General features: G+C 43.8%; 2 protein-coding genes across 13 annotated transcripts in view; one reads left to right on the plus strand and one right to left on the minus strand.

The window, feature by feature from the left end:
* The window catches only part of LOC310849468 (sodium-dependent neutral amino acid transporter B(0)AT3-like), a 61,061-nt gene extending 53,150 nt beyond the window's left edge, over positions 1 to 7,911 (plus strand). For both annotated transcript variants that reach the window (XM_083749699.1, XM_083749700.1), the window contains 6 exons: positions 1,141 to 1,269; positions 2,079 to 2,229; positions 3,177 to 3,381; positions 3,818 to 3,977; positions 5,926 to 6,082; positions 7,545 to 7,911. In XM_083749699.1, the coding sequence (XP_083605825.1) occupies positions 1,141 to 1,269; positions 2,079 to 2,229; positions 3,177 to 3,381; positions 3,818 to 3,977; positions 5,926 to 6,082; positions 7,545 to 7,745 (1,003 nt within the window). In that variant the 3' untranslated portion in view covers positions 7,746 to 7,911. The remainder of the gene's footprint in view (positions 1 to 1,140; positions 1,270 to 2,078; positions 2,230 to 3,176; positions 3,382 to 3,817; positions 3,978 to 5,925; positions 6,083 to 7,544) is intronic.
* TERT (telomerase reverse transcriptase) overlaps positions 1 to 21,642 on the minus strand; it is a 56,082-nt gene that overhangs the window by 15,401 nt on the left and 19,039 nt on the right. For 4 of the 11 annotated variants that reach the window (XR_014566913.1, XR_014566914.1, XM_083749671.1 and 1 more), the window contains exons 9-16: positions 19,036 to 19,149; positions 16,935 to 17,006; positions 15,812 to 16,000; positions 14,153 to 14,279; positions 13,864 to 13,925; positions 11,732 to 11,856; positions 10,032 to 10,169; positions 8,832 to 8,955 (exon numbers count right to left, since the gene is read on the minus strand). Coding sequence is in view for 6 of the 11 variants with exons in the window: in XM_083749671.1 (XP_083605797.1) it covers positions 8,852 to 8,955; positions 10,032 to 10,169; positions 11,732 to 11,856; positions 13,864 to 13,925; positions 14,153 to 14,279; positions 15,812 to 16,000; positions 16,935 to 17,006; positions 19,036 to 19,149 (931 nt within the window). In the remaining 5 variants the exon portion in view is untranslated. Of the gene's footprint in view, positions 1 to 4,925; positions 5,607 to 7,123; positions 7,555 to 8,831; positions 8,956 to 10,031; positions 10,170 to 11,731; positions 11,857 to 13,863; positions 13,926 to 14,152; positions 14,280 to 15,811; positions 16,001 to 16,934; positions 17,007 to 19,035; positions 19,150 to 21,642 lie in introns of those variants that run through there. The other 7 variants (XR_014566915.1, XR_014566916.1, XR_014566912.1 and 4 more) reach the window with 7 other exon arrangements.

A 21,642-nucleotide genomic window follows, 5' to 3' on the forward strand; every position in this document is an offset into this window, starting at 1 on the left:
TTTGAGATGCAATACTTTATGATGAATGAGTCCCACTGAAGTCAGCTGCAGAGCTCTGACTTGAGAGTTTTTATTTTTGATCAGAAGGCAAGTGACTAAGGCAGCTGCATGTTCTCAGTACTCTGGTTACGAACTTAATTCCTTCCGGAGGTCCGTTCTTAACCTGAAACCTGGTGGTTCTCTAGTGGTTCATGTTTTTAAACTGAAAGCTGCTTTGAGTCCCGTCAGGGAAAAAGATGGGGTATAAACAAATTAATAACAATGACAAAACAACACGTTCCAGCTATTTAGTTTCTGTGGCAATATGTCCCCTGTGCTTGGCCATTTCTTCAGGCCCATCTTGCAGCCAAAGAGAATCTGGCAGGCTAAGCATTTCTAACCAGTTTAAAGTCTTCTGCAGACACCAGCATTCACAGCATTGGAAGAGGGACTCTAGGACTAATTTTGCCTCCCCCCTTCTCCAATTTCATTGCAAAATGATTGTTCATTGCTTCTTGCATTCCAGCTTGTCAGCCTAAAAGGGAAAGATGGATTTGAAGCCTCCAGGAAATGGCATTGTTTGAGGGCATACACAAGCTTAAACCGAGAGTATGTCCTGTAAATGGCAATCTCCATCCATTTATTATTATTATACCCTGGATGGGGGTTGGAGAGTGTGCACAAAAGATGTTAAATTGCTCAAAAGCGACAAAGTCAGTCTGTTGGCACAGACTGCGTCCCTCTTTGAGTGAAAGGCAGCGGAACGAGGGGAGTTAGTGGGCTGTCTTAGGTGAGAGATGGGGTTGCAAAGGCCATTTGGTTGTTTAGACTGTTTTATCTGTTTTTATTCAGGTATTTGGTTAAATTGGAAATGCTACCTGTTGTCCTTATTGTGGTTTAAGCTTTACTTGCCATGTGATGCAGATGGTTTAAATCTGTTGTAATTTACTGGAGCTGATTTTAGGCTGACCAGCTGTAATTTTCATATATTGTTACCCCCCATCCCCGGCTATATCTGCCTATTGCTTTGTTTTACTGTTCTGGGATTGAAAATATTCAGTGAAGAGTAGAGTACAAATACCTGAAATGTATAACATTAGAAGGACTCAGTGCTGTTCTTCCTAACATTTAATCGGGTTGTTATATACTTGTTTTTCCTAGAAATGACTGTGAAATGGATGCTGTCATGATAGCGGCAATAAATTCTGTGACTTCTTTGTTTGCGTCAATCCCAATTTTTTCAATTCTGGGGTTCAAAGCAACAGTGGCCTATGAAGAATGCTTGGAAAGGTGAGCCATTCAAGTTTCACAGTTAGGAATCAATTTAAGCTGTTGGTCCAAACCCTCTGTTTACAATTCGCTTTGTTTTTCATTGTCTAGCAGTTTGTGTCACCCCCCCTTTAAACCAGTTTAGGGGACCCCAGAGGGCAGAATTAAAATAAGATTGTAGCATAGAACACAAAGTACCATATTTTTCGCTCCATTGGAGGCAGTTTTTCCCTTCCAAAAATTGAGGGGAAATGTGTGTGCGTCCTATGGAGCGAATGCAGGCTTGTTCCATAGCCGCGTGCAACCCCTCCGGCAGGGAGAGGCTGCACGGGGCTATGGCTTCTTTAGCTTCACGCAGCCTCTCCCGGCAGGGAGAGATTGCGCGGGGCTAAAGAGGAAGCCAAAGCAGCCAGCGGGATCCATCCCGCTGGCTGCCTTGGCTTGTGCCATAGCCGTGCGCAACCCCTCCGGCAGGGAGAGGTTGTGCGCAGCCTGTATGCTGCTCTTTGGGGCTGGGGGGGTGGTGAAAGATTTTTTTTATTGATTTCCCTGTCTAAAAACTAGGTGCGCCCTGTGGTCCGGTACGCCCTATGGTGCGAAAAATACAGTATACAATCCTGCATTTTCCATGTGCATATTCATTAATTCAGGTATACAGGCAACTTCCTTTTTGTGTGGGGGTTGCGTTCCTGGTCCCAGCAGCGCACGTCAGTGGTTGCGCATAAACCCGTTCCGCCCTGGCCTGCCCCTGTTTGAAGCAAATTGCTGTTGTTTTTCTTAGGGACTGTGGCAATGCAAATAATTCGTATCATTCTTGACTTTACCGACAGAAATGTTAAATACATCACCAAGGCATTCAGGAAAGACAACATCACTGTAGACAGCAGCGCATTTTGGCTCAGTTATTTGAATGGAACAGATATCAATAAACTGGCATCTCTCAACCTGGCAAATTGTGATCGCCAGAAATTCCTTGATCAGGTATCGTACTCCATTACAAAATGATCCAATTGTAAAAGTACAGCATGCACTGATTTTGTAGTTGCCCAAACAAGGCCTTTCCTTCACATCGGCATGTGGTATTTTGGGAAGCCAGGTGAGCAATGCAACCTCACCTGAGAGGAAGCGATGACAGACAACACTGACTGTGTCAACAGCTTTGCAATGAATGAATGGAGCTTCCTTCTCTGGTCACATTCCATGAAGGTTTCTGCAGCTTCCACTGCATTTTTCTGTAGTTTCTCTGCTGGACCTCTGCCATGCTGCAAGGAGGTCACAGCCCTCGGTCTTCAGCTACTGTTGAAGTGATGGCCCAGGCAGGAAATTCTTTCAGAAGAGCTGTGTTTAGCTCTTTGGCTTCATACACGCTGCTCTGTCTCTGGTAAACAAGCTTGTTACTCTGCCCATATGTATGAGTGCACAGAGGCCACCAGTTGTTTGCCTGGTTATCTCCAAAGAAACACAGTCTACCTTCCCCCCTACAATTACTGTTACTGGGGTGTTCCATGGCCCATATGTATGAGTGCACAGAGACCACAGAGACACACAGGAACCATACCTGTGCGTCTGCACGTATGAGCACTAAAAGAACCACAGAAAGCAACCTGTGAGCTTAGGTGGCTGCTTTTATTATTATGTTATCACCATTCCTTCACCCTTAGATCCCAGGGGAAGTGACAACAATTTAAAATGCAACACTAAAAACAGATTACAGCAACTTAATACCACTAAAATATGGTGAGTCTAAAAATGCACATCTCAGGTGTCGAAGGTCAAGGTCAAGATAAGAACTTGTCATCGGTAATGGCTGTATGTTATTCCAGATGATTGCTAAATGTTGAGTAATGCAACATTTTGCCTCTGCCTTAGAATAAATGACATTTAGAAATCAATCTGACAGATGTTACCATTATTTGTGAATTTTGCAGAGTGTTTCTGGAACCGGCTTGGCCTTTATTCTGTTCACTGAAATCGTCCTTAAGATGCCTGGATCGAACGCTTGGGCGATTCTGTTTTTTCTCATGCTGTTCAGTCTTGGTGTATCTTCCATGTTTGGGTTTGTTCAAAGTATCCTGACGCCTCTCACAGAATCTCGCATTGTGTCTAGATACATATGCAAGGAGGCAGTATGTGGTAAGGCATCTTCTTCAAATACTTTTCTTTCAATACCATGCTCAAGATTAATACAGGCAAAAAAAGTCCCTCTTGTGCTAATTCTATGGCCTTTAAATTGTGTTTGTGGGAGCGGGGGATTAGTGTCTCGTTTCTGTTCTATTTATTTTGTGCTTTTATCCTGTATTTTTATCTTATGACACCGCCGTGAGATCTCTGAAGGGTGGTATATAAATTAACAAATAGTAACAGCAACAATAACAATAATCTGTTGGGCAGAAACTATATAGTTTTGATGATGCCAGATTGCACCCATTAACCGTTAAGGAGGATAGGTAAGCAGCAAAACATGGGTGTATGGCAAGAACGGAACATCTATAAATACACATCTAAACACCACTGGTTAGGTTTCCTTTTTATTTCCTTTGTGTTGAGTGACAAATGTTGTTGTCTGTAGGTTTAATATGCCTTACTGCCTTTCTGCTGGGCCTGGTTTTTACTCTGAGATCAGGAAACTACTGGCTTGAGATGTTTGATGCCTTTGCGGGAACCATGCCTTTGCTCGTCATTGCTTTCTTTGAAGTGATCGGTGTTGTATATATTTATGGAATGAAAAGGTATGGCTATGTTTCTTCGCATATTTATCTGGATAAGGTCTGGTTGCTGTATTGTAGCAACATCAGCAGTAATCCTTATTAACAGTGTTAGCATTCAAATAACATTTCAATGTCCTTCCTCTACAATGTCTCAGACAACCCTGTACAGTAGACCCACCTAGCGAATTCACTGCAGAAATAAGATTTGAACTGAGGACTTCCTCATTAACAGCTCAGCTCTTGAAGACTCGATTCCCAGCTACTAATAGCTTTCTGAGCCAAGCCTGTGTTTTTTTGCTGAATTTGTGAGTTCTTTACTACTGAAAGCACTTTTTGCAGCATTTAACTCACACAAGCAACTTAAGGCAATTGAACACATGTGGCCGTATTCATAACTATGCAATTCTATTAAGAAATGAACACACTATGGAGAAGCTAGGCGGTTCAACAGAACTACTAATTCAGCATAACCCAGTGAAACTTAAGTGCAGATTCGTTTAGACAGATTCTGCAATGCCTGAAAATTCTCAGCAAAATCAGCCTAATCCACCTACATCTTGTAATGCAAATCAGGATTTTTTAGTGATGGAGTGCCTTGCCCCCCCCCCCCCCGGCCTGCTCTCCCACTTACATGGAAACTAACTCTAATGCTTGAAGAGGGTTTACAAGGTAAACTGGTGTCTAATCTGGACTGCTTCAGACTGCTTTAGTGAGTTGTGTTTCAAAACTGAATACTCAGAATACTCATCCATGGGGGGAGCCGTTATGTTTAGTATGAGGGCATTCAGTCTGAAGAGGTTCAGTCACCAACAGCCATTGCTATTTGAAGTGGTATGGCCCAGGACCCAGATTTACCAGCACCCCTCATCATAGGGATCATGAGAACCAAGCCCGTTGATAAGCTGGTGAGGTGTGACACTTCCATTTTCCTCCTTTATCCAGTGAAAACAACACTCTAAGCAACAAACCTTTATTTAGTCTATTTATTTAGAAAAGCATTTCTGTACCGCCAAATAAAACACTGGGGTGATGCACAACATTTATGTTAAAAATACAATTGCAAACAGTACAAATAATTATGGAAGTGGATAGCTAATCAAAACATTAAACAGCAAAAAGAGTGATAAGGTTCCCACCAGATCAGAATGGTTATTAAAGCTGGTAGAATATGCTAAATTGGTAGATTTGTCTTGAATGTATTGATACTAAAGAGTTGCAGAACAAAAACAAACAAACATTAAACAGCAACGAAGGCCTGATATTTTGGAGAAGCAGGAAAGTCAAAAGCGAGGGTGTCTGCCAGGTCTCTTAATCCCCTGTCCCCCTGCTCAGAAATAAATATCATTTTATACAGCGGGAATACGATCCCAGCTAAGATTTGCAGCCTTATGCATAATTTGGCGATATACAACCCACAATTTGCAATAGGATAAAGGTTTCCTGTTGTATTTAATTCATTTGTGCAAGTGATCATTTGATGTTGGGGCGGCAGCGAATTTTTTTTTTTTTGGGGGGGGGGGCTACTTAACAGCCCAAGCAGCTGTCAGAGAGGATAGATCTCTATTTGAGGTAATCCTTGATTTGAAAATCTCTCTGGTTTAAAAGATGAACAACTCTAGGCAGGGAGAGCAGGGGCTTCAAAGTTAACACCTGGAAAGGAGATGGAACAGGCTAGCTGATCAGTCTTCTCCACTATGCAGACATGTAATACATTTCTATTTCAGTCACAGAAATCATTTCTAAATTAGCACATAAACGTTTTACGCAAGCCTGAATCCTCTTTTGTTTGCATTTCCCTCTTTTGAGTGATGCTTATGTAGCTGCTCTACTTGTTCCTGCATTCATCAAGTGATGAGCAGGCATGCGGTCAGAGGAGAAACAGAAGTTTAACTGGCTTCATTTTTAATAAGGTTGCATGCAAGTGAATTGTCCACAGATCCTTCACTAAATGTATCCATTTCATTAACAGATTCAGTGCAGATGTGGAAGAGATGACAGGAAGACCACTAAAAGGCTATTGGAAGGCAACGTGGCAATTTTTCTCCCCAGCGATAATGTTCCTGATTTTTGTGTTCTATGTACTTCTTGAGCCACCTGCAACCTACAATACGTGGAACCCAAATTATGTAAGTTACTTTTCTACAAGTCATTACTAGTCTTTCCCTAATTTGCATTCATGGGGGGGATTGAGCTCTCACTCCAATATTGCTGCTATGAACTCCTGAATTGATTAAGATGCTTCGCTTAAGCACAGAATTCCTTTCTAATGATTTGGCTTTACCTGCAAACTTTTCCACTGTCTCCCAAGACAGATGGATGCCAACAACAACCTATCACAACAGGGCATCAGCTGCAATTCCTGTATTTACCGTATTTTTCGCACCATAGGACACACTTTTTCCTCTTCAAAAATGAAGAGGGAATGTGTGTGCGTCCTATGGAGCGAAGACAGCATAGCCCCGCGACCCTCTACTGGCTGGAGAGGTGACACACAGCTATTGCAGCAGCCTCTATAGCCGGGCGCCACCTCTCCAGCTGGGAGAGCGTGCACGGGGCTCCCCCCGTGACCCTCTCCCAGCTGCAGAGGTGACACGCAGCTATTGTAGCAGCCTCTTTAGCCATGCGCCACCTCTCCAGCCGGGAGAGCGCGCGTGGGGCTAAAGAAGCCCCCAGCGACCCTCTCCCGGCTGGAGAGGTGACATGCGGCTAAAGAGGCTGCTGCCATAGCCGCATGCCAGCTCTCCAGCTGGGAGAGGGTCGCGGGGGGAGCCCCATGCTGGAGAGCTGGCGCGCAGCTATGGCAGGAGCCTCTATGGCCGCACGCCTTTCCACTGCTCCCCGACCTGCTCTTTGGGGCTGGTGGTGGGCTTCCCCCCGCCAGCCCCAAAGAGCAGGTCGAAAGGAACACCAACCCCTCTCGCTCTCCAGGCTTCCAAGGTAGCTGCCTGAAGGCGTCTGAACGCACCTTAAACGGCACCTTGTTTTAGAGGGGGAAAACAAGAGGGGGGAAATTCTCCCCCTCTCTGTGCAGCGCCTCCTGCCGCTTCGCTGAAGGGAAGGGGCGCTGGGCAGAGAGGGAGAGAATTTTTTTTCTTGTTTTCCCCCCTCTAAAACAAGGTGTGTCCTATTGTCCGGTGCGTCCTATGGTGCGAAAAATACGGTACGTATGGAACTCAAGGTCGCCTCCATGTGGTTCCTAGCTAGTCAACCATTGAGACACGGACCAGTCCCAGATATAACACGCAGAGGATTGCCACTGGCACAATGGGACTTTCTTCCCCTCTCCTCCTCCCATGGCACCCCCAAATTTGCTCGGGGTGCACAAGGGAAGGAGAAAGGGAGAACATCCCATAATATGGGGAGACATCTGATGAAGCCATAGTCTTAGCCCTGCACTGCATGCAACTCAGGAGCCTTCCCTTTCCCTTTTGGAATATTGCCAACCTTTGCTTAGCTCCCACTTTGAAGTATTAACCAGCTGTAATTCCTGTCCTCACTTACCTGGGAGCAGCCCATATAACCTGATGGGATTTCCTTCTGCGTAAACGTTAATGTGGCTTTCACGCAATACATTTGTTTCTCCCAAAGGTACATTTTCCTGCAAAAGAGCCAAAAAAGTATCCTATCTTGGCTGTCGTCATTTCTGAGATGCTTGAAACTGTACCATGCTTGATGATCCCTTTTGGAGCCATTTATCAATTTTGGAGAATTGTGTTGAAAAAGAAACTGCTACAAATAATACATCCAGACACCAGCACTGGTATCCCTGGTATCACCAGTAGCACCTGATCTTAACTTTTGTTTCAGCGATCTGGTCACCCTTGTTTTCCCCATCCTATCCTCACCATTAAAAATCCCACACATGTATCCTCAAATTTAAGGTATTCAATCAGTAAGAATGTCAGGATTTCAATGTAAAACCATTTTCTAAATAAATGCATCTTTATATATAGCACTCAAGAATGTTCATAATATATAACACATAATTATCTAGTAAGTCTTACCACGCCAATCATATAAGGCAGGTCCACATTCTTATACCTACATTGCAGGTGTGGGGGCTGAGACTGAAAGAAAGTGCTTTGCCTAAGGCCATTCAGTGCATGAGATTTAGAAAGGGGGAAACTGCTAGGGCCTGATTACAAAATGATGACATTATAAGTGGACACCCTCCAAAACATAAGTAGACAGAACATGGTAATTCCACAGTAAGGATCATTTCAGGCACTACCCTTACGACATAGATATATATATATCATAACTGGAATTTAGAAGACCCAATCCATTAAGTCACAAGTTGTATTTTCTAAATTGGAGATCTGGGTCTTAACAAGTAAATGGGCTATTACCAAGAAAGATACAACAACTGTTTTGGCTGAAAGGCCATGTGCAGTACAATAGTAGTCTTGAACATGCAAATAATTTGAGGATTACTCAGCAAGGTTTAAGGAAAACCACATGGTTCTGGCAGCCACAATTATAAAATAATGTGCTACCGAGTTTTTAAAACCAAAGTCACATTTTAAAAAGCAATTTAGAAGGCTTAGTGAACGGAACACAGAAACTTGCAGCCATAGATCACTTTTTAGGCAAGATACCTAAACAGGCATCTCAGCATTGTTGCATTACAGACAAATATATTTCCCCCTGACAATTCCAGGTTAGGTGAATTTTTTACACAGTAAAAAATAGAACTAAAAATGGAGCATATCCCATTATTTACTTTGCTGATAAAATGCTTTGAAAACATTGCTTTGAGCTCTTGTATTCATGGCACTAAGCGTACTTTCAGGCACCAAATTACTACATTTTTCCTGCTTTAAGATTGACTTAGCTATTTATTTCTTTTTTTAAGGGAAAAATAAATCAGTTTACCTACAATAGGACCGCATCTGTCAATCCAGAATGGCTTTGAAATCTTCATATAGTGGTGGTTCTGTTACTTCCTTCAGGAGCTGTACAGAAGCTTCTGGAATTTGCCGGAGCAACCGTATTTCACCTGAAAAGATGAATGCTAAAATCGCTGATCAGATAGACAAATCATTCCGAACAGGGTTATTGGGTGGCCCGCAGGCTGTCTTTTAAAACAAGGGTGGCCATTTTTTGCCAATGCAATGCCTCTGGGCTGCATGGAACATTGGCCCACCCCATCCCTGCACTCCCAAGGACATTTTGAAACTTCATGTGATGGGGAGCAGGCTTCTTAGCTGTTTGAAGCACCCCCCTCCTGTGGTTTCCAGTATTTGGAAGCAGTGCTGCCTCCCACAGTGGAGGGAGAGCAATAGTCATAATGGCTAGTACCCATCTCCTCCCCCATGAATTTGTCTAATCCCCTTTTAAAGCCAACCAAGTTGGAGACCATCACTGCCTCCTGGGGGAGAAAGTTTCGTAGTTTGACCATAAACTGGCCCATCTCTAATATATATAAAAAGGAATTATATGGCTCAAATCTGCAACAAGGCTCTTTAAAAACAGTTCAATGCCCTCAAGAATCTCAAATACATATAACAGATTAGCTTTTATTGCTAGCACTATGCCAGTGACTATACAGATAAGATGTCCCAATCAGAGCAGTATCAGCTTGACATCATAAAATCCACATATCTTTAAGGCACTATAATTGCATCTATAAATATTTCAAATGACGTAGAAGACATTAGGCTTCTTCAGAAAATTTGCAACTTAGTGCATTCAGCTTCACATTTTAATTTTATTTTTTTAAAGGGGATGGGCATTTGGGGGGTGAGGGTTGTGAAAGACTTTGGCAGTCCCACTCACCTTTGAACCCAATGTGTTTTGACTATACACGATTTATGCGCTATCCCCGGAACATAACGCCCGCCTAAGTTGAGAGTCACCCGTTCTAGCATTTTCCTACCCATCAATATCCTAATATTCTCAAAAGCATCCGTAGTTATTTCCTACTCCCACCCCCGCATTGCCAAGAATAATGATAACAGAAACTAAATTAAAGAGTCACTTCAAGAATAAACTTAACAGTTTTTAGTTGGAAAGGAAAATTAAGAGACATGAACAGCATTTGCATGTCCTGGCATGAAGCGGAGAGGTACTTACATTGTTGGAGTGGTACAAGAAGACATTTGTATATAACTCTGTGATTTCCTAATTTCACACTGAAGGCACGATAGCAGAGCCATTGCACAGCTTTGTATGTAAGCGGCGCTGAACCACCAGCAGGAGAAAAAGGTATATCTAGGCATAAAGCAAGAAAGAATGACTTAAGCTTGTTTAGTGAAGAGATTTTATATTCTTTTTTTAATAATCAATTTTATTAAGTTTTCAACATATAATACAACAAAAACAAGCAGATTTAATATCTTTAAAAAACACAATAAAAAGAGTAAGAAAAAAAGAATAAAAAAGAGGGAAGGAAAAAGAAAACCAAACCAAACACACACACAAATTATTCTGTCAACCTTCTATTTTAATCTTCAAAACTGATACCTGCCTCTGGTGAACAATGTCAATGTCTACCTGATCACTGCCATCCACTCAGTGCCCATCTACTCCCCAGGGGTAGATTCCATCTTTCTCAGCCTCACACCTTAAGAAAAACTACTCTAATCTGTCTCTCACACAGTTCCCTTCTCCTCTTCAACATCTTCTTGCCTGCTCTACCACCCTCAAAAAGTAACTTGAATTTGAGGAAGGCTTAATTGCAGCTATAATTCCCTAGATTCAATTGCTACCATCGTTGGTTAAAAGGACTGAGTAAAAGAGGCGCCAGGCAATTAAAATGTGTGTGTGAGGAAAAAGCACATCATATCTGTCCTGGTGCCACCCAGATACTGTGGGGACTCTCGCCCGCATTGACCCTGGCCATTGGCCACAATGGCTGGGGTTCATGGGACTTGCTGTCCAACAGTATCTGGAGGACACAGGTTGCGCAAAGGAAGTGGGGCAGCAAATGAGGCTCCTCCCTGCAGCCCAACCAAAACAGCAGCTTGTGAAAACAGGATGAAAGCGTTCAACTGGTCCGCCTTCAATGTCACACTTCTTGTGGGATGCAACATCACTGTTGCATTCGTGTAACATTTCCTGTTTGCCTAGAGGACTTCCTGTCTCGCCTGGTCTGGAGCATCCTCCTCCATCTACCGACTAGGTAGATGGGCGTGACCCTGGCAGACCCTACAAAAGGGGCAGTCATGCAGCCATCTTCCCTTCTCTCTCTTGATGCTCTTTTGCTGTCTGTTGGATCTCAGCCAGCAGCACATGGGCTCATTCCCCATGTGGGATGAGCTCACACTTTCTTCTGTAGCTATAAGCTAATGCCTGCCTTCAGGGATCCAACTGTGAACTGAAGGTAAGTAAACTTCTTATTTTTAAAAGAAGACTATTGTGTCATTATTGTTTTTAAGAGGGAATTAAAGGGAAATTTACCAGCAAAATCCAATCTGGACAAGGAAAGACTAAAATGCTTAACAAGAGATTCTAACGAATCCACCAACTAGCTTCCTGTGATATACAGGTAATGTGCTCTGCCACTAACTCACTAGCCTGAGGAAGGATAATATTTAATCAATATATCTTCTCCTACTATCCACAACATTCCCAATTTTCTCCTATTACATTCTGCCCCCTGTGGCTATTTAGAGAGGGGTTTTAAAAAGAGAGAGAGAAGGATGCAACGTTCAGTGAGATGCTTAATGTCATGTCTAGTTTGGTCCTAAGCAAGAAACGTTAAGTCAGAAGAACGACTCCAGTAAGTAACTGTTCCCCAAGGGCTGCGGTTTTAGTACATTTATTTCACCTACCTGCATTTTTGGCTTTTAGTAGAGAGAAGCAACATGAGGCAGTGTCAGAGATTATCGTCAGGAAGAAACTGGGATTATTTCTAACTTGTTGGTTAAAAGGAAGCAGGAGGACACACGCATGAAACCTGGAATTAAAAAAGAAGCAGCTTTCAGTGGTTTAAAACCCACTTAAATATGCACAGAATCTCAGCTCTGTGAAGAATTAAATTCCACCGAATTCAGCAGTAAAAGGAGTCTGTGTTTTGTAAGCAGGCTCTGTAAAGAATGAAAACAGGCAGATGTTTGAGAAAAAATACAGTGACACCTTATACAGCATATTTGTTTCTTTTCAAGAGACCTCCCCATGGTCTGGGGGGCTGTGTACACACCATAAAATTAAGCACACCCCCCTCAAGAATCTTGGGAACTGTAGTACTTTACCCCTCACAGAGCTGCAATTCTCAGCACCCTTAACAGCACCCAGGATTCTTTGGGGAAAACCATGTACTTTAAATTTATAGTGTGCAGGCAGCCTGGAATCTCTGTCCCAGTCCTTGACAGCTATTGCACGGAAGAGCAAAATGGCGCTGAGATTAAAAACCTAATCCAGGTGGTTTCCAGTGACACCCAAGCCGTTCCCATTTGGCCTTGACCAAAGTGTATGTTCTGTGCGATAAGAATGTGTTTGCCAGGGGCAGGGGAAACCCTTGCAAGAGGAAAGATGCTTACAAAGCCATTAAAAGATAATCAGAACTTCAGAAAGTGAAGACAGGAAGTCTAACGCACAAGGACAAGGCTGAAAGAGAACAGGTCAAAGTCCTGGCAGAGTTCAGCTAGACATAATGTTCCAGAATATATTTTTTAAAAAATGTTAATGAATTACATGCTGAAGAGTCAGAGGCATCGGGAAACAAAGGCTCGATTGTTGAGCAAGTGCAGCTACACACCCTTCGCTTTTGTTTCAGTTTAAGTGAATTTAAATCAGATGCTGATCTTCTGTATTATGGTGCTACCTTGGTTCTCAAACCTAATCCATTCCAGACGTCCGTTCCAAAATCAAGGCGTGCTTCCCCATAGAGAGTAATGCAAAACGGATTAATCCGTTCCAGACTTTTAAAAACAACCCCTAGAACAGCAATTTAACATGAATTTTACCATCTAACAAGACCATTGATCCATAAAATGAAAGGAATAAACAATGTGCTGTACTATAAATAGATAAAACTACTGTAGATGATAAAAATAAAAATATTTTTTTTTCTTACCATCACTGATGATAGTCATTGTTTGAATGGGGGGCTTTTATCCATTTCTGCAGTCACACAATCAATCAATCTTTCAATCAGTAGCTGAACTGGGTTCCACACATCCATAAAAACAAATTAACCGAAAAAGCCTCCGAAATAAAAAACGCAAAATAAATAGCAAAAACAAAAGCACCAAATATAAGCTCCAAATATCACCTCAGAACACTGCAATCGGAAATGGAAGTCTTTAATTAAATGCCCCCCCCCCCCCGCAAATTAGCAGCGCAACAGGAAACACGGAAACAGAAGGCTTGAATTACAATGGGGGGGCGGGGATGCAAGTTAGCTGCGCAACAGTAAAAACAGAAGCTCAGGAATGAAAACGGAGCATGTTTGGCTTCTGGAAAAAAGTTCAAAAACCAGAACACCCACTTCCGGTTTTGCAGCATTTGGGTTCCAGTTTGTTCGTGAACCAAGCTGTTTGAAAACCAAGGTACCACTGTAGTTTTAATCACTGAGCATCATCATCAATAATTAGGATATACTGTGATTTTAAAGATAAGAGCTAAAGGCAAGTGGATTGTTTAGAGGAACTTACAACTGCATCGGCACTGAAATTATAACACTGCATGAAAAACAGATGTTTTGCATTTCCTAGATCTATAGAACAGTCATCTGATGCTGAAACATTAAAACAGAGTCAAAAGTTCTGGGTGTTTTTAACATTATGGTGGTGAGGAGATATATAAAAGCGGTTTAAAAACCCCAGTGCATGTGGACCTTTAAAATGACCAGTCACAGCACAACAAAAGGCAACAATGGAAGGTGAAACATTGCGTTTTCTTAACTCACAGCGCCTTCTAGTGGCATTGCATGGTATGAAGCTCTGGAAATTATCACACGTACCTGTAGGCTTGCAGCAGGAGGATCTTGAAGATATTAATACAGACAGTCCTGAGGCTATTGATCTAATTTAGAGAGGAGAAATAATTGGGGTAAGGGGAGGAGTAAAAAAAAAAAGTCACTGTTTATGGCTTAATTTTTAAAATATGCATAAAAATTAAATGGATTGCAGTATTTCACGCAGAAATCTAAAGGAACGGGAATTGCACCAGTGTCGGAAGGTTCAGAGTACACTGCACATTTGGAAATGTTCGGTCTGAAAGGCTTCTCCCATGCGTCACAATTTTCTTACCTGTAAATCTAAAAATAAACTGTGGCATTTCAGCTGCAGGACTACTAGCAGTTTATTTCTCATGCTGACACCGGCTTTGTTGCTCGAGTTGAAAGAGAGGCTTGACCTGATAGATGTGCAGGCGTAACTGCAATTGGGGAGCGAGGAGATGCAGGGGTGATAAAGGGAAGAAGAGGCAGAAGTTATGTACCTTTCTGATGCAACCAGGTTAGATTTCTCCTGCTACAGGGATGGTCTGAAGTTGGCCTGCTTAATTTCTCTTTTTGTTGACTGCTATACAGTCTCAGGGACGCAGTCAAGGGACGCAGGTGGCGCTGTGGGTTAAAGCCTCGGCGCCTAGGACTTGCCGATCGAAAGGTCGGCGGTTCGAATCCCTGCGGCGGGGTGCGCTCCCGCTGCTCGGTCCCAGCGCCTGCCAACCTAGCAGTTCGAAAGCACCTCCGGGTGCAAGTAGATAAATAGGGACCGCTTACTGGCGGGAAGGTAAACGGCGTTTCCGTGTGCAGCTCTGGCTCGCCAGAGCAGCGATGTCACGCTGGCCACGTGACCCGGAAGTGTCTCCGGACAGCGCTGGCCCCTGGCCTCTTGAGTGAGATGGGCGCACAACCCCAGAGTCTGTCAAGACTGGCCCGTACGGGCAGGGGTACCTTTACCTTTACCTTTTATACAGTCTCAGGGACGCGGGTGGCGCTGTGGGTTAAACCACAGAGCCTAGGACTTGCCGATCAGAAGGTCGGCGGTTCGAATCCCCGCGACGGGGTGAGCTCCCGTTGCTTGATCCCTGCTCCTGCCAACCTAGCAGTTCGAAAGCATGTCAAAGTGCAAGTAGATAAATAGGTACCGCTCTGGCGGGAAGGTAAACGGCATTTCCGTGTGCTGCTCAGGTTTGCCAGAAGAGGCTTAGTCATGCTGGCCACATGACCTGGAAGCTGTACGCCGGCTCCCTCGGCCAATAAAACGAGATGAGCGCCTCAACCCCAGAGTCGGCCACGACTGGACCTAATGGTTAGGGGTCCTTTACCTATACAGTCTCGAGAGACATGCATTTCTATTATGCAACATGCAGAGAAACATGAATGCCTTCTATTCTGTCAAGCCTTCAAAACTCCACAATCACAGGTCCTTCGGCGTGCCAAAAAAATAAAACAAAAAAGCAGCAGAAGTTTAATGATATTACAGCATTGTTTAAAATACTGCTGCTGGCTTGGAGTAAGAACCCAAAAAGTCACCTGCTTTACAAATGCACATTTGTGGGAAAGAAATATCTAATGCTCTTTAAAAAATAAAACCGCAAATCAGCAACCATTTCCCAACTGGTATAATCAAAAGGGAAGTTTAACCACAAATAATACATGCTTGCCAACTGAAGAGGCAATACAATACTTCCAGCCCAACCAACTGGGCCTGGTAAGTTTGTCATTCAGGGTGGTGCAATTCAGGGTAAAAAATAATACGAGGCTGGAAACTTGTTGGAAGGTCACAAGAATGGATCCCAATTCTTTCATTACAGCCCCACCCACCCCACTGATCTCCACAACTTGTGTCCACCGGTCTAAGTGAAGTTAGCCCCCACTGGCTAATCAACTAAAATAATTTAATCAACTGTAATTGATTACAGTATGCTGTCCTAACATGGTAGTAAATATTATTCTCATTTACCTGGAGTAATCACAATAAACTTCAAGGGTCTGTGTATCAATTAACAATCCACACCATGGGATTACAGTGTGAGCTGGTAATTGTTTGAACGCTGAACATCCCGGGATATCTTTATCAACTGGAAAATTCACTACTGTCTTTCCTGGGTTTATAACAAAGCCATATTCTGGAACGCCCGTGGCCAGAGTCCTAAATTAATGAGAATGTGTGGTTAGAAATGTTATTTACACAGTTGCACTTTTACACTGTCTCCCGCAGTCTTGCTTTTGTTCTATGACAGAACATGGCTGGGTTTTTTTAATAGCAAAAATAAGCTGTAAATAATTTAAGTGGATTAGTAAGATTGCCCTCTTGCCAGCCTCATTACAATTGTTCATTTTAAGCAGGGCTGTATGCCAAAGTATTAGAACTTCCGGACCTATTTCCCTATGCTTTATAAATGATGCCAGTTCATAGGCATGGGGAGAAGGAAGGAGTTACTCAGGGCAAGACCCATATTCAGAAGCCGGGGAGGCAGCTGAGATGTCAACAGGCACAATGAACATGCAGTGGTGCCCCGCAAGACGAATGCCTCGCAAGACGGAAAACTCGCTAGACGAAAGAGTTTTCCGTTTTGGAGGTGCTTCGTAAAATGAATTCCCTATGCGCTTGCTTTGCAAGACGAAAATGTCTTGCGAGTTCCTGCGGGGTTTTTCCCCTTCCCCCCCTTTTTCTAAGCCACTAAGCCGCTTATCTGCTTATCCACTAAGCTGATAAGCCGCTAAAAGCCACTAAAAGCCGCTAATCCGTCAATGGGCTTGCTTCGCAAGACGAAAAAACCGCTAGACGAAGAGACTCGCAGAACAGATTTTTTTCGTCTTGCGAGGCACCACTGTACTTCTTCAAGCAAGTCTTCACAAGCCTAAAATCACACGGACAAAGCCAAGGTTCTCTGGAAATGGAGAAATGAACACCACATTCACTGCTTTATTTGCACCTTTATGGAACAGGAGCATATACATACAAGGTCAACTCATCACTAAGAATACGAAAGAGAAACAGCAGAACAAGAGCAGATTTCTTGCCATTCCTTCGTGCAAAGAAGGAGACACAACTGATCAAACCTCCATACTTTAGACCATACCTTAAAAATGCCTTTGCTTCTGTCAAATGAGGCGTGGCAAGCAAAAAGTCATCTGTCAATCGCATCAGCACCCTGAAATGTGAATTTTAAAAACATGTTAAAACAGGCCTTCGTCGCCAAAATAAAAATTTACACTGCGTTAGGTAAGAGTGTTGCTTTTATTACCAATATTATTATTGAATCCATTTGGGGAAATGAGTTTGTGGCGTTCCAATTTATTTAAGAGCTATTCGGCAGTGGAACATGCTCCCACAAGAGGAATCTCATTTCAACGGAAGTTTTTAAGCAGAGGTTGGACTGCAAGGGGTTGGACTAGATGGCCCTACAATTCTATGGTTCTCTGTAAAAGCAGATCTGCTTATTAATTAGCTATTGGGCACAGAACATGCACCTAGAAGAACATTTTGCATTTTTATGAGCGCTTTAAAGCAGGACAAGGCAGGGGATGCTTGTCTCCACCCCCCCCCCCAGACCTCCTTTCCCATAAAGTTAATCTGAGGATGGATGAAGATAATGAATGATGTGTACACTGCTTCTTGGCAAAAGCATCAAAGCAGTTTGTGAAGCACCACATACATTACCAAAATGCAACTAAAAATGCTTAAATATAAATTCCAAATCATAAAATATAGAGTAAGAGCATACTTTTTATTTTTTTAACACGAGGAGAAATCGGGGTACACTTGGAAGTTGAACGGAGCCCGTTCCGGAAGTCAGTTCGGCTTCCAAAACGTTCAAAAACCAAATCGCGGCTCCTGCAACCAACCGGAAGCCCCGTCCGACGTTCGGGTTGCAAAAGAACGCTCACAAACTGGAACAATCACTTCCGGGTTTGCGGCGTTCGGGAGCCAAAAGGTTTGAGTTCCAGGTACGACTGTAGTTCTACTTGGCAGTTTACTGAGGACTTGGTGCTGCTCATGTCTGACGTAAAATGAGTTCACGTTTCCTATAACGGGTGAAAAACTTACACCACTGGGCAACCAAGTGTCAGGGGCTGGACTGAGGAGGAATCGCACCCCCCCCCCTTCTCCTTAACCTTCCTGAGAACAGGAGGACAGTATAGATTTAGAACAGTGGTTGGCAGATGGACATAGTTCAGAGGCTGCAGAGGGGGAAAGCTGGGAAATATTGGGAGAGGAACAGTAGGAAGAAGCAGCACCAGGGGAGAGAAAGCTGACAAGTGTTTTTGGAGAGCATTCCTGACCCACCCCCCTCCGAGGACTAGGCGGGCATTGAGGGTAGTAGAACAGAAAGCTCAGATCAGCTGGCGCAGGGATAAGGGCTTTACTCGGAGCAATGCCATTTTCTAGAGAGAGACCTTTGTCTTTCGGTGTGATTACGGAATAAACTAATTGGTAAGATCTCTTCTGGCACCATGGGAGAGATGTTGTTGTTGTTGTCGTTTAGTCGTGTCCGACTCTTTGTGACCCCATGGACCAGAGCACGCCAGGCACTCCTGCCTTCCACTGCCTCCCGCAGTTTGGTCAAACTCATGCTGGTAGCTTCAAGAACACTGTCCAACCATCCCATCCTCTGTCGTCCCCTTCTCCTTGTGCCCTCCATCTTTCCCAACATCAGGGTCTTTTCCAGGGAGTCTTCTCTTCTCATGAGGTGGCTAAAGTATTGGAGCCTCAGCTTCAGGATCTGTCCTTCCAGTGAGCACTCAGGGCTGATTTCCTTAAGAATGGATCGGTTTGATCTTCTTGCAGTCCATGGGACTCTCAAGAGTCTCCTCCAGCACCATAATTCAAAAGCATAGGGAGGGATAGGATTCCCCAAAGCCTGACAGCAAGTCACTACAGGTCACAATCTTTGTGGACTGCTGGTCCAAGGAAATCTACATCAGATTCCCAAACACTTCCAAAGAATTGCAGTTCCCTGTCTTGCTTGCTAGTTTATACTCAAAACCTTGGCACAGACCGTTTCCACATTTCAACTTTTTACCCACTTGCTTCGTCATGCCCTTTCCATCCTTGTTGGTCTTCCCTGGTAGAAGCTTGAACAACTGATGCAGAATATCTATGAACCTTTTTTGAGAACACAGGAGTTGGGGTGGGGGGAACACAACTATTATATAGCAGGTAGCGGAATATCAGCATACCCATCTCTCTGCACGCCACGCAGCAACTTGTCCTCCATGTCTCCATAGCACAGGTTGCATAGCAGAGTTGACAAGATGCAGCCCTGGGGGATTCCACAGCGCTGGGCATAGTACCTAGCAAGTATCAGGGAACAAAAATTCACCATCACAAATGCTGAAAGCTGACGGCTTGTTTTTTCTTTAATGCAATTCTTAAAAAATGATGCAATACATTTTTTAATACTAGGGTGGACTCCATGATTCTTGGCTGGGGCCTCAACCGACCTTATGAATGGCCTCTTCCCTCATCAGCTGACAATTCCCAGCATCTTACTCAATGAGGTTACAGGGAACCAGGCAGTGGCGCCAGCCCTGTGGAATGCCCTCCCATCAGATGTCAAGGAAATAAACAACTATCTGACTTTTAGCAGACATCTGAAGGCAGCCCTGTTTAGGGAACTTTTGTATGTTTGATGATTTATCGTGTTTTAAATATTCTGGTGGGAGCTGCCCAGAGTGGCTGGGGAAAAATAAATTATTATTATTATCATCATCATTATTAAATACCAGGGTATGCTGGCTCAGTAGCCCACCAAACCCTGCAAACAAGGACACCCCTGTGACACCCTCCCCACAAGCAACAGCAAGGCAGATTCCCTGCTGCACCTCCAGGCTTGTAACTGATATCACGTATATTGGGACATTCTCCCTGGGCTCTGGGGAGGCCCTCCTTGTGAGCCAGGAGGACTCTCTAGGGTGTTCCCAATATACACGATTTTGGTTACAAGCCCGGAGGTGTAGAACAAAATCTCCACGTAAACTTGGGAGTTGCCTGTATTTCAGAAACCAAGTGGAGGCATGGGTGGTTGATCGCATTTGAAATATGGTCCCCCATGTTAAAACGAAACAAAACACACAGAGGGAACATTCTGGATTCTTTCTCTGTTAAGGTAAAGGTAAAGGGACCCCTGACCCTTAGGTCCAGTTGTGGCCGACTCTGGGGTTGCAGCGCTCATCTTGCTTTATTGGCCGAGGGAGCCGGCGTACAGCTTCCAAGTCATGTGGCCAGCATGACTAAGCCGCTTCTGGCGAACCAGAGCAGCACATGGAAACGCCGTTTACCTTCCCGCTGGAGCGGTACCTATTTATCTACTTGCAGTTTGATGTGCTTTCGAACTGCTAGGTTGGCAGGAGCAGGGACTGAGCAACGGGAGCTCACCCCATTGAGGGGATTCAAACCACCGACCTTCTGATCGGCAAGTCCTAGGCTCCGTGGTTTAACTCACAGCGCCACCCGCATCCTCTCTCTGTTTTATCTCTCTCTGTTACTAGCTAGTAATTCTCAAGCCCCAGGGCCCTTGTGGACTCCAGGAGAGAAATGACAACCAAAATGGCATTGCTCAAATGGGAGTCCTCAGTCTGGATAGACAGGGCAGGACACACGCTTCGTGTGTACGAGGTCCCCTGTTCCCAGAATCTTCTGTTAGGTGTCTCTCTGGCACTGGCACTAGGAAAGCTCACACCCAAAGGTTCTGCCAGTCACATAGTGCAGAACTAGACAGGTCCACAGATCAATGGTTCCTCTCATACAAAAATGAAAAAGTATCCCGCACATTCTGAGGCTGCTCTCAAAGTGATGCCAGTCACTTCTGTACTTCTCAGCTGTATGAATTTACAATAAAAATACAATTTGCAGAGTCTTATGAAATGCTACATTAGTCTGCATTCAACATGGCACTGAAATGAAAGCATTCAGAGAGAGAGAAGAAGGGGCGTTCAGACAAGACTTTGATCTTTCCTCCTTGTCAGCTTTGATCACTTACGTAACTCTACCCTTCAAACACGGAGTCAGCGCTGTGTATATTGGCGATAGCTTATTTCTCTAGCACATGCCGCCTGTACCCTCAGATAGTCATCCAAGAGCTTTAGAATTTTCCAGCAAATTCCAAAATATTCATGGCTCTTTTGTGCCCAAAGTCAATAGTTTTAGCAAAAATAACGTTATCAACCAAATGGCAAATCCATCATATGCTTCTACAAATACTTCACAGAATCCCTTGTGTCTGAGCAACATATTTGTTAGTCCGACAACAGTCTAACAGACTCAGCAGAGGTCTCCATAAAGGAAGGGATCTGAAAGGGGTCAGGGTCAGCCCTGAAAAAAACGGTTGCAGGTTAACAAAGCAAGCAGTTGTACTCCTTTATTGAGAGCGAGCCATCCCCTGTACTGATGAGACGCTCTCTTGAGGGCCACCTTGGAGCCACAGTAGTTCTTTGGACCCAACACAGACAAAGTGTAGACCACCCAGCCTTGGGGAAGAGATGTAAGGCCTGGAACTAGTTTTGAATGGCAGTCGTCAACTCTGGAACATATGAAGTGATAAGAGGAATGGGCCTGGTCGTGTGAAGAGTGCTTAAAACCAACAACAACAACATGTCATTGTACGACTGTAGTCCACCTATAGAAGTCAGACTCTCATGAGAACAGGAAATACACAAAGGGAAAATGATCTTCTTGAACCCAAACTGGTCTTTGAAGAGACCAACGTCCACCTGATCAATGCAAAGAAACAGCTTACATGGCTTATCATAATTATGAAAGCAGGGGGAGTCAATTCATTTTGCTGA

The sequence above is a fragment of the Podarcis gaigeae genome (assembly GCF_964106915.1).
Source record: "Podarcis gaigeae genome assembly, chromosome: 7".
Lineage (NCBI taxonomy): Eukaryota > Metazoa > Chordata > Lepidosauria > Squamata > Lacertidae > Podarcis > Podarcis gaigeae.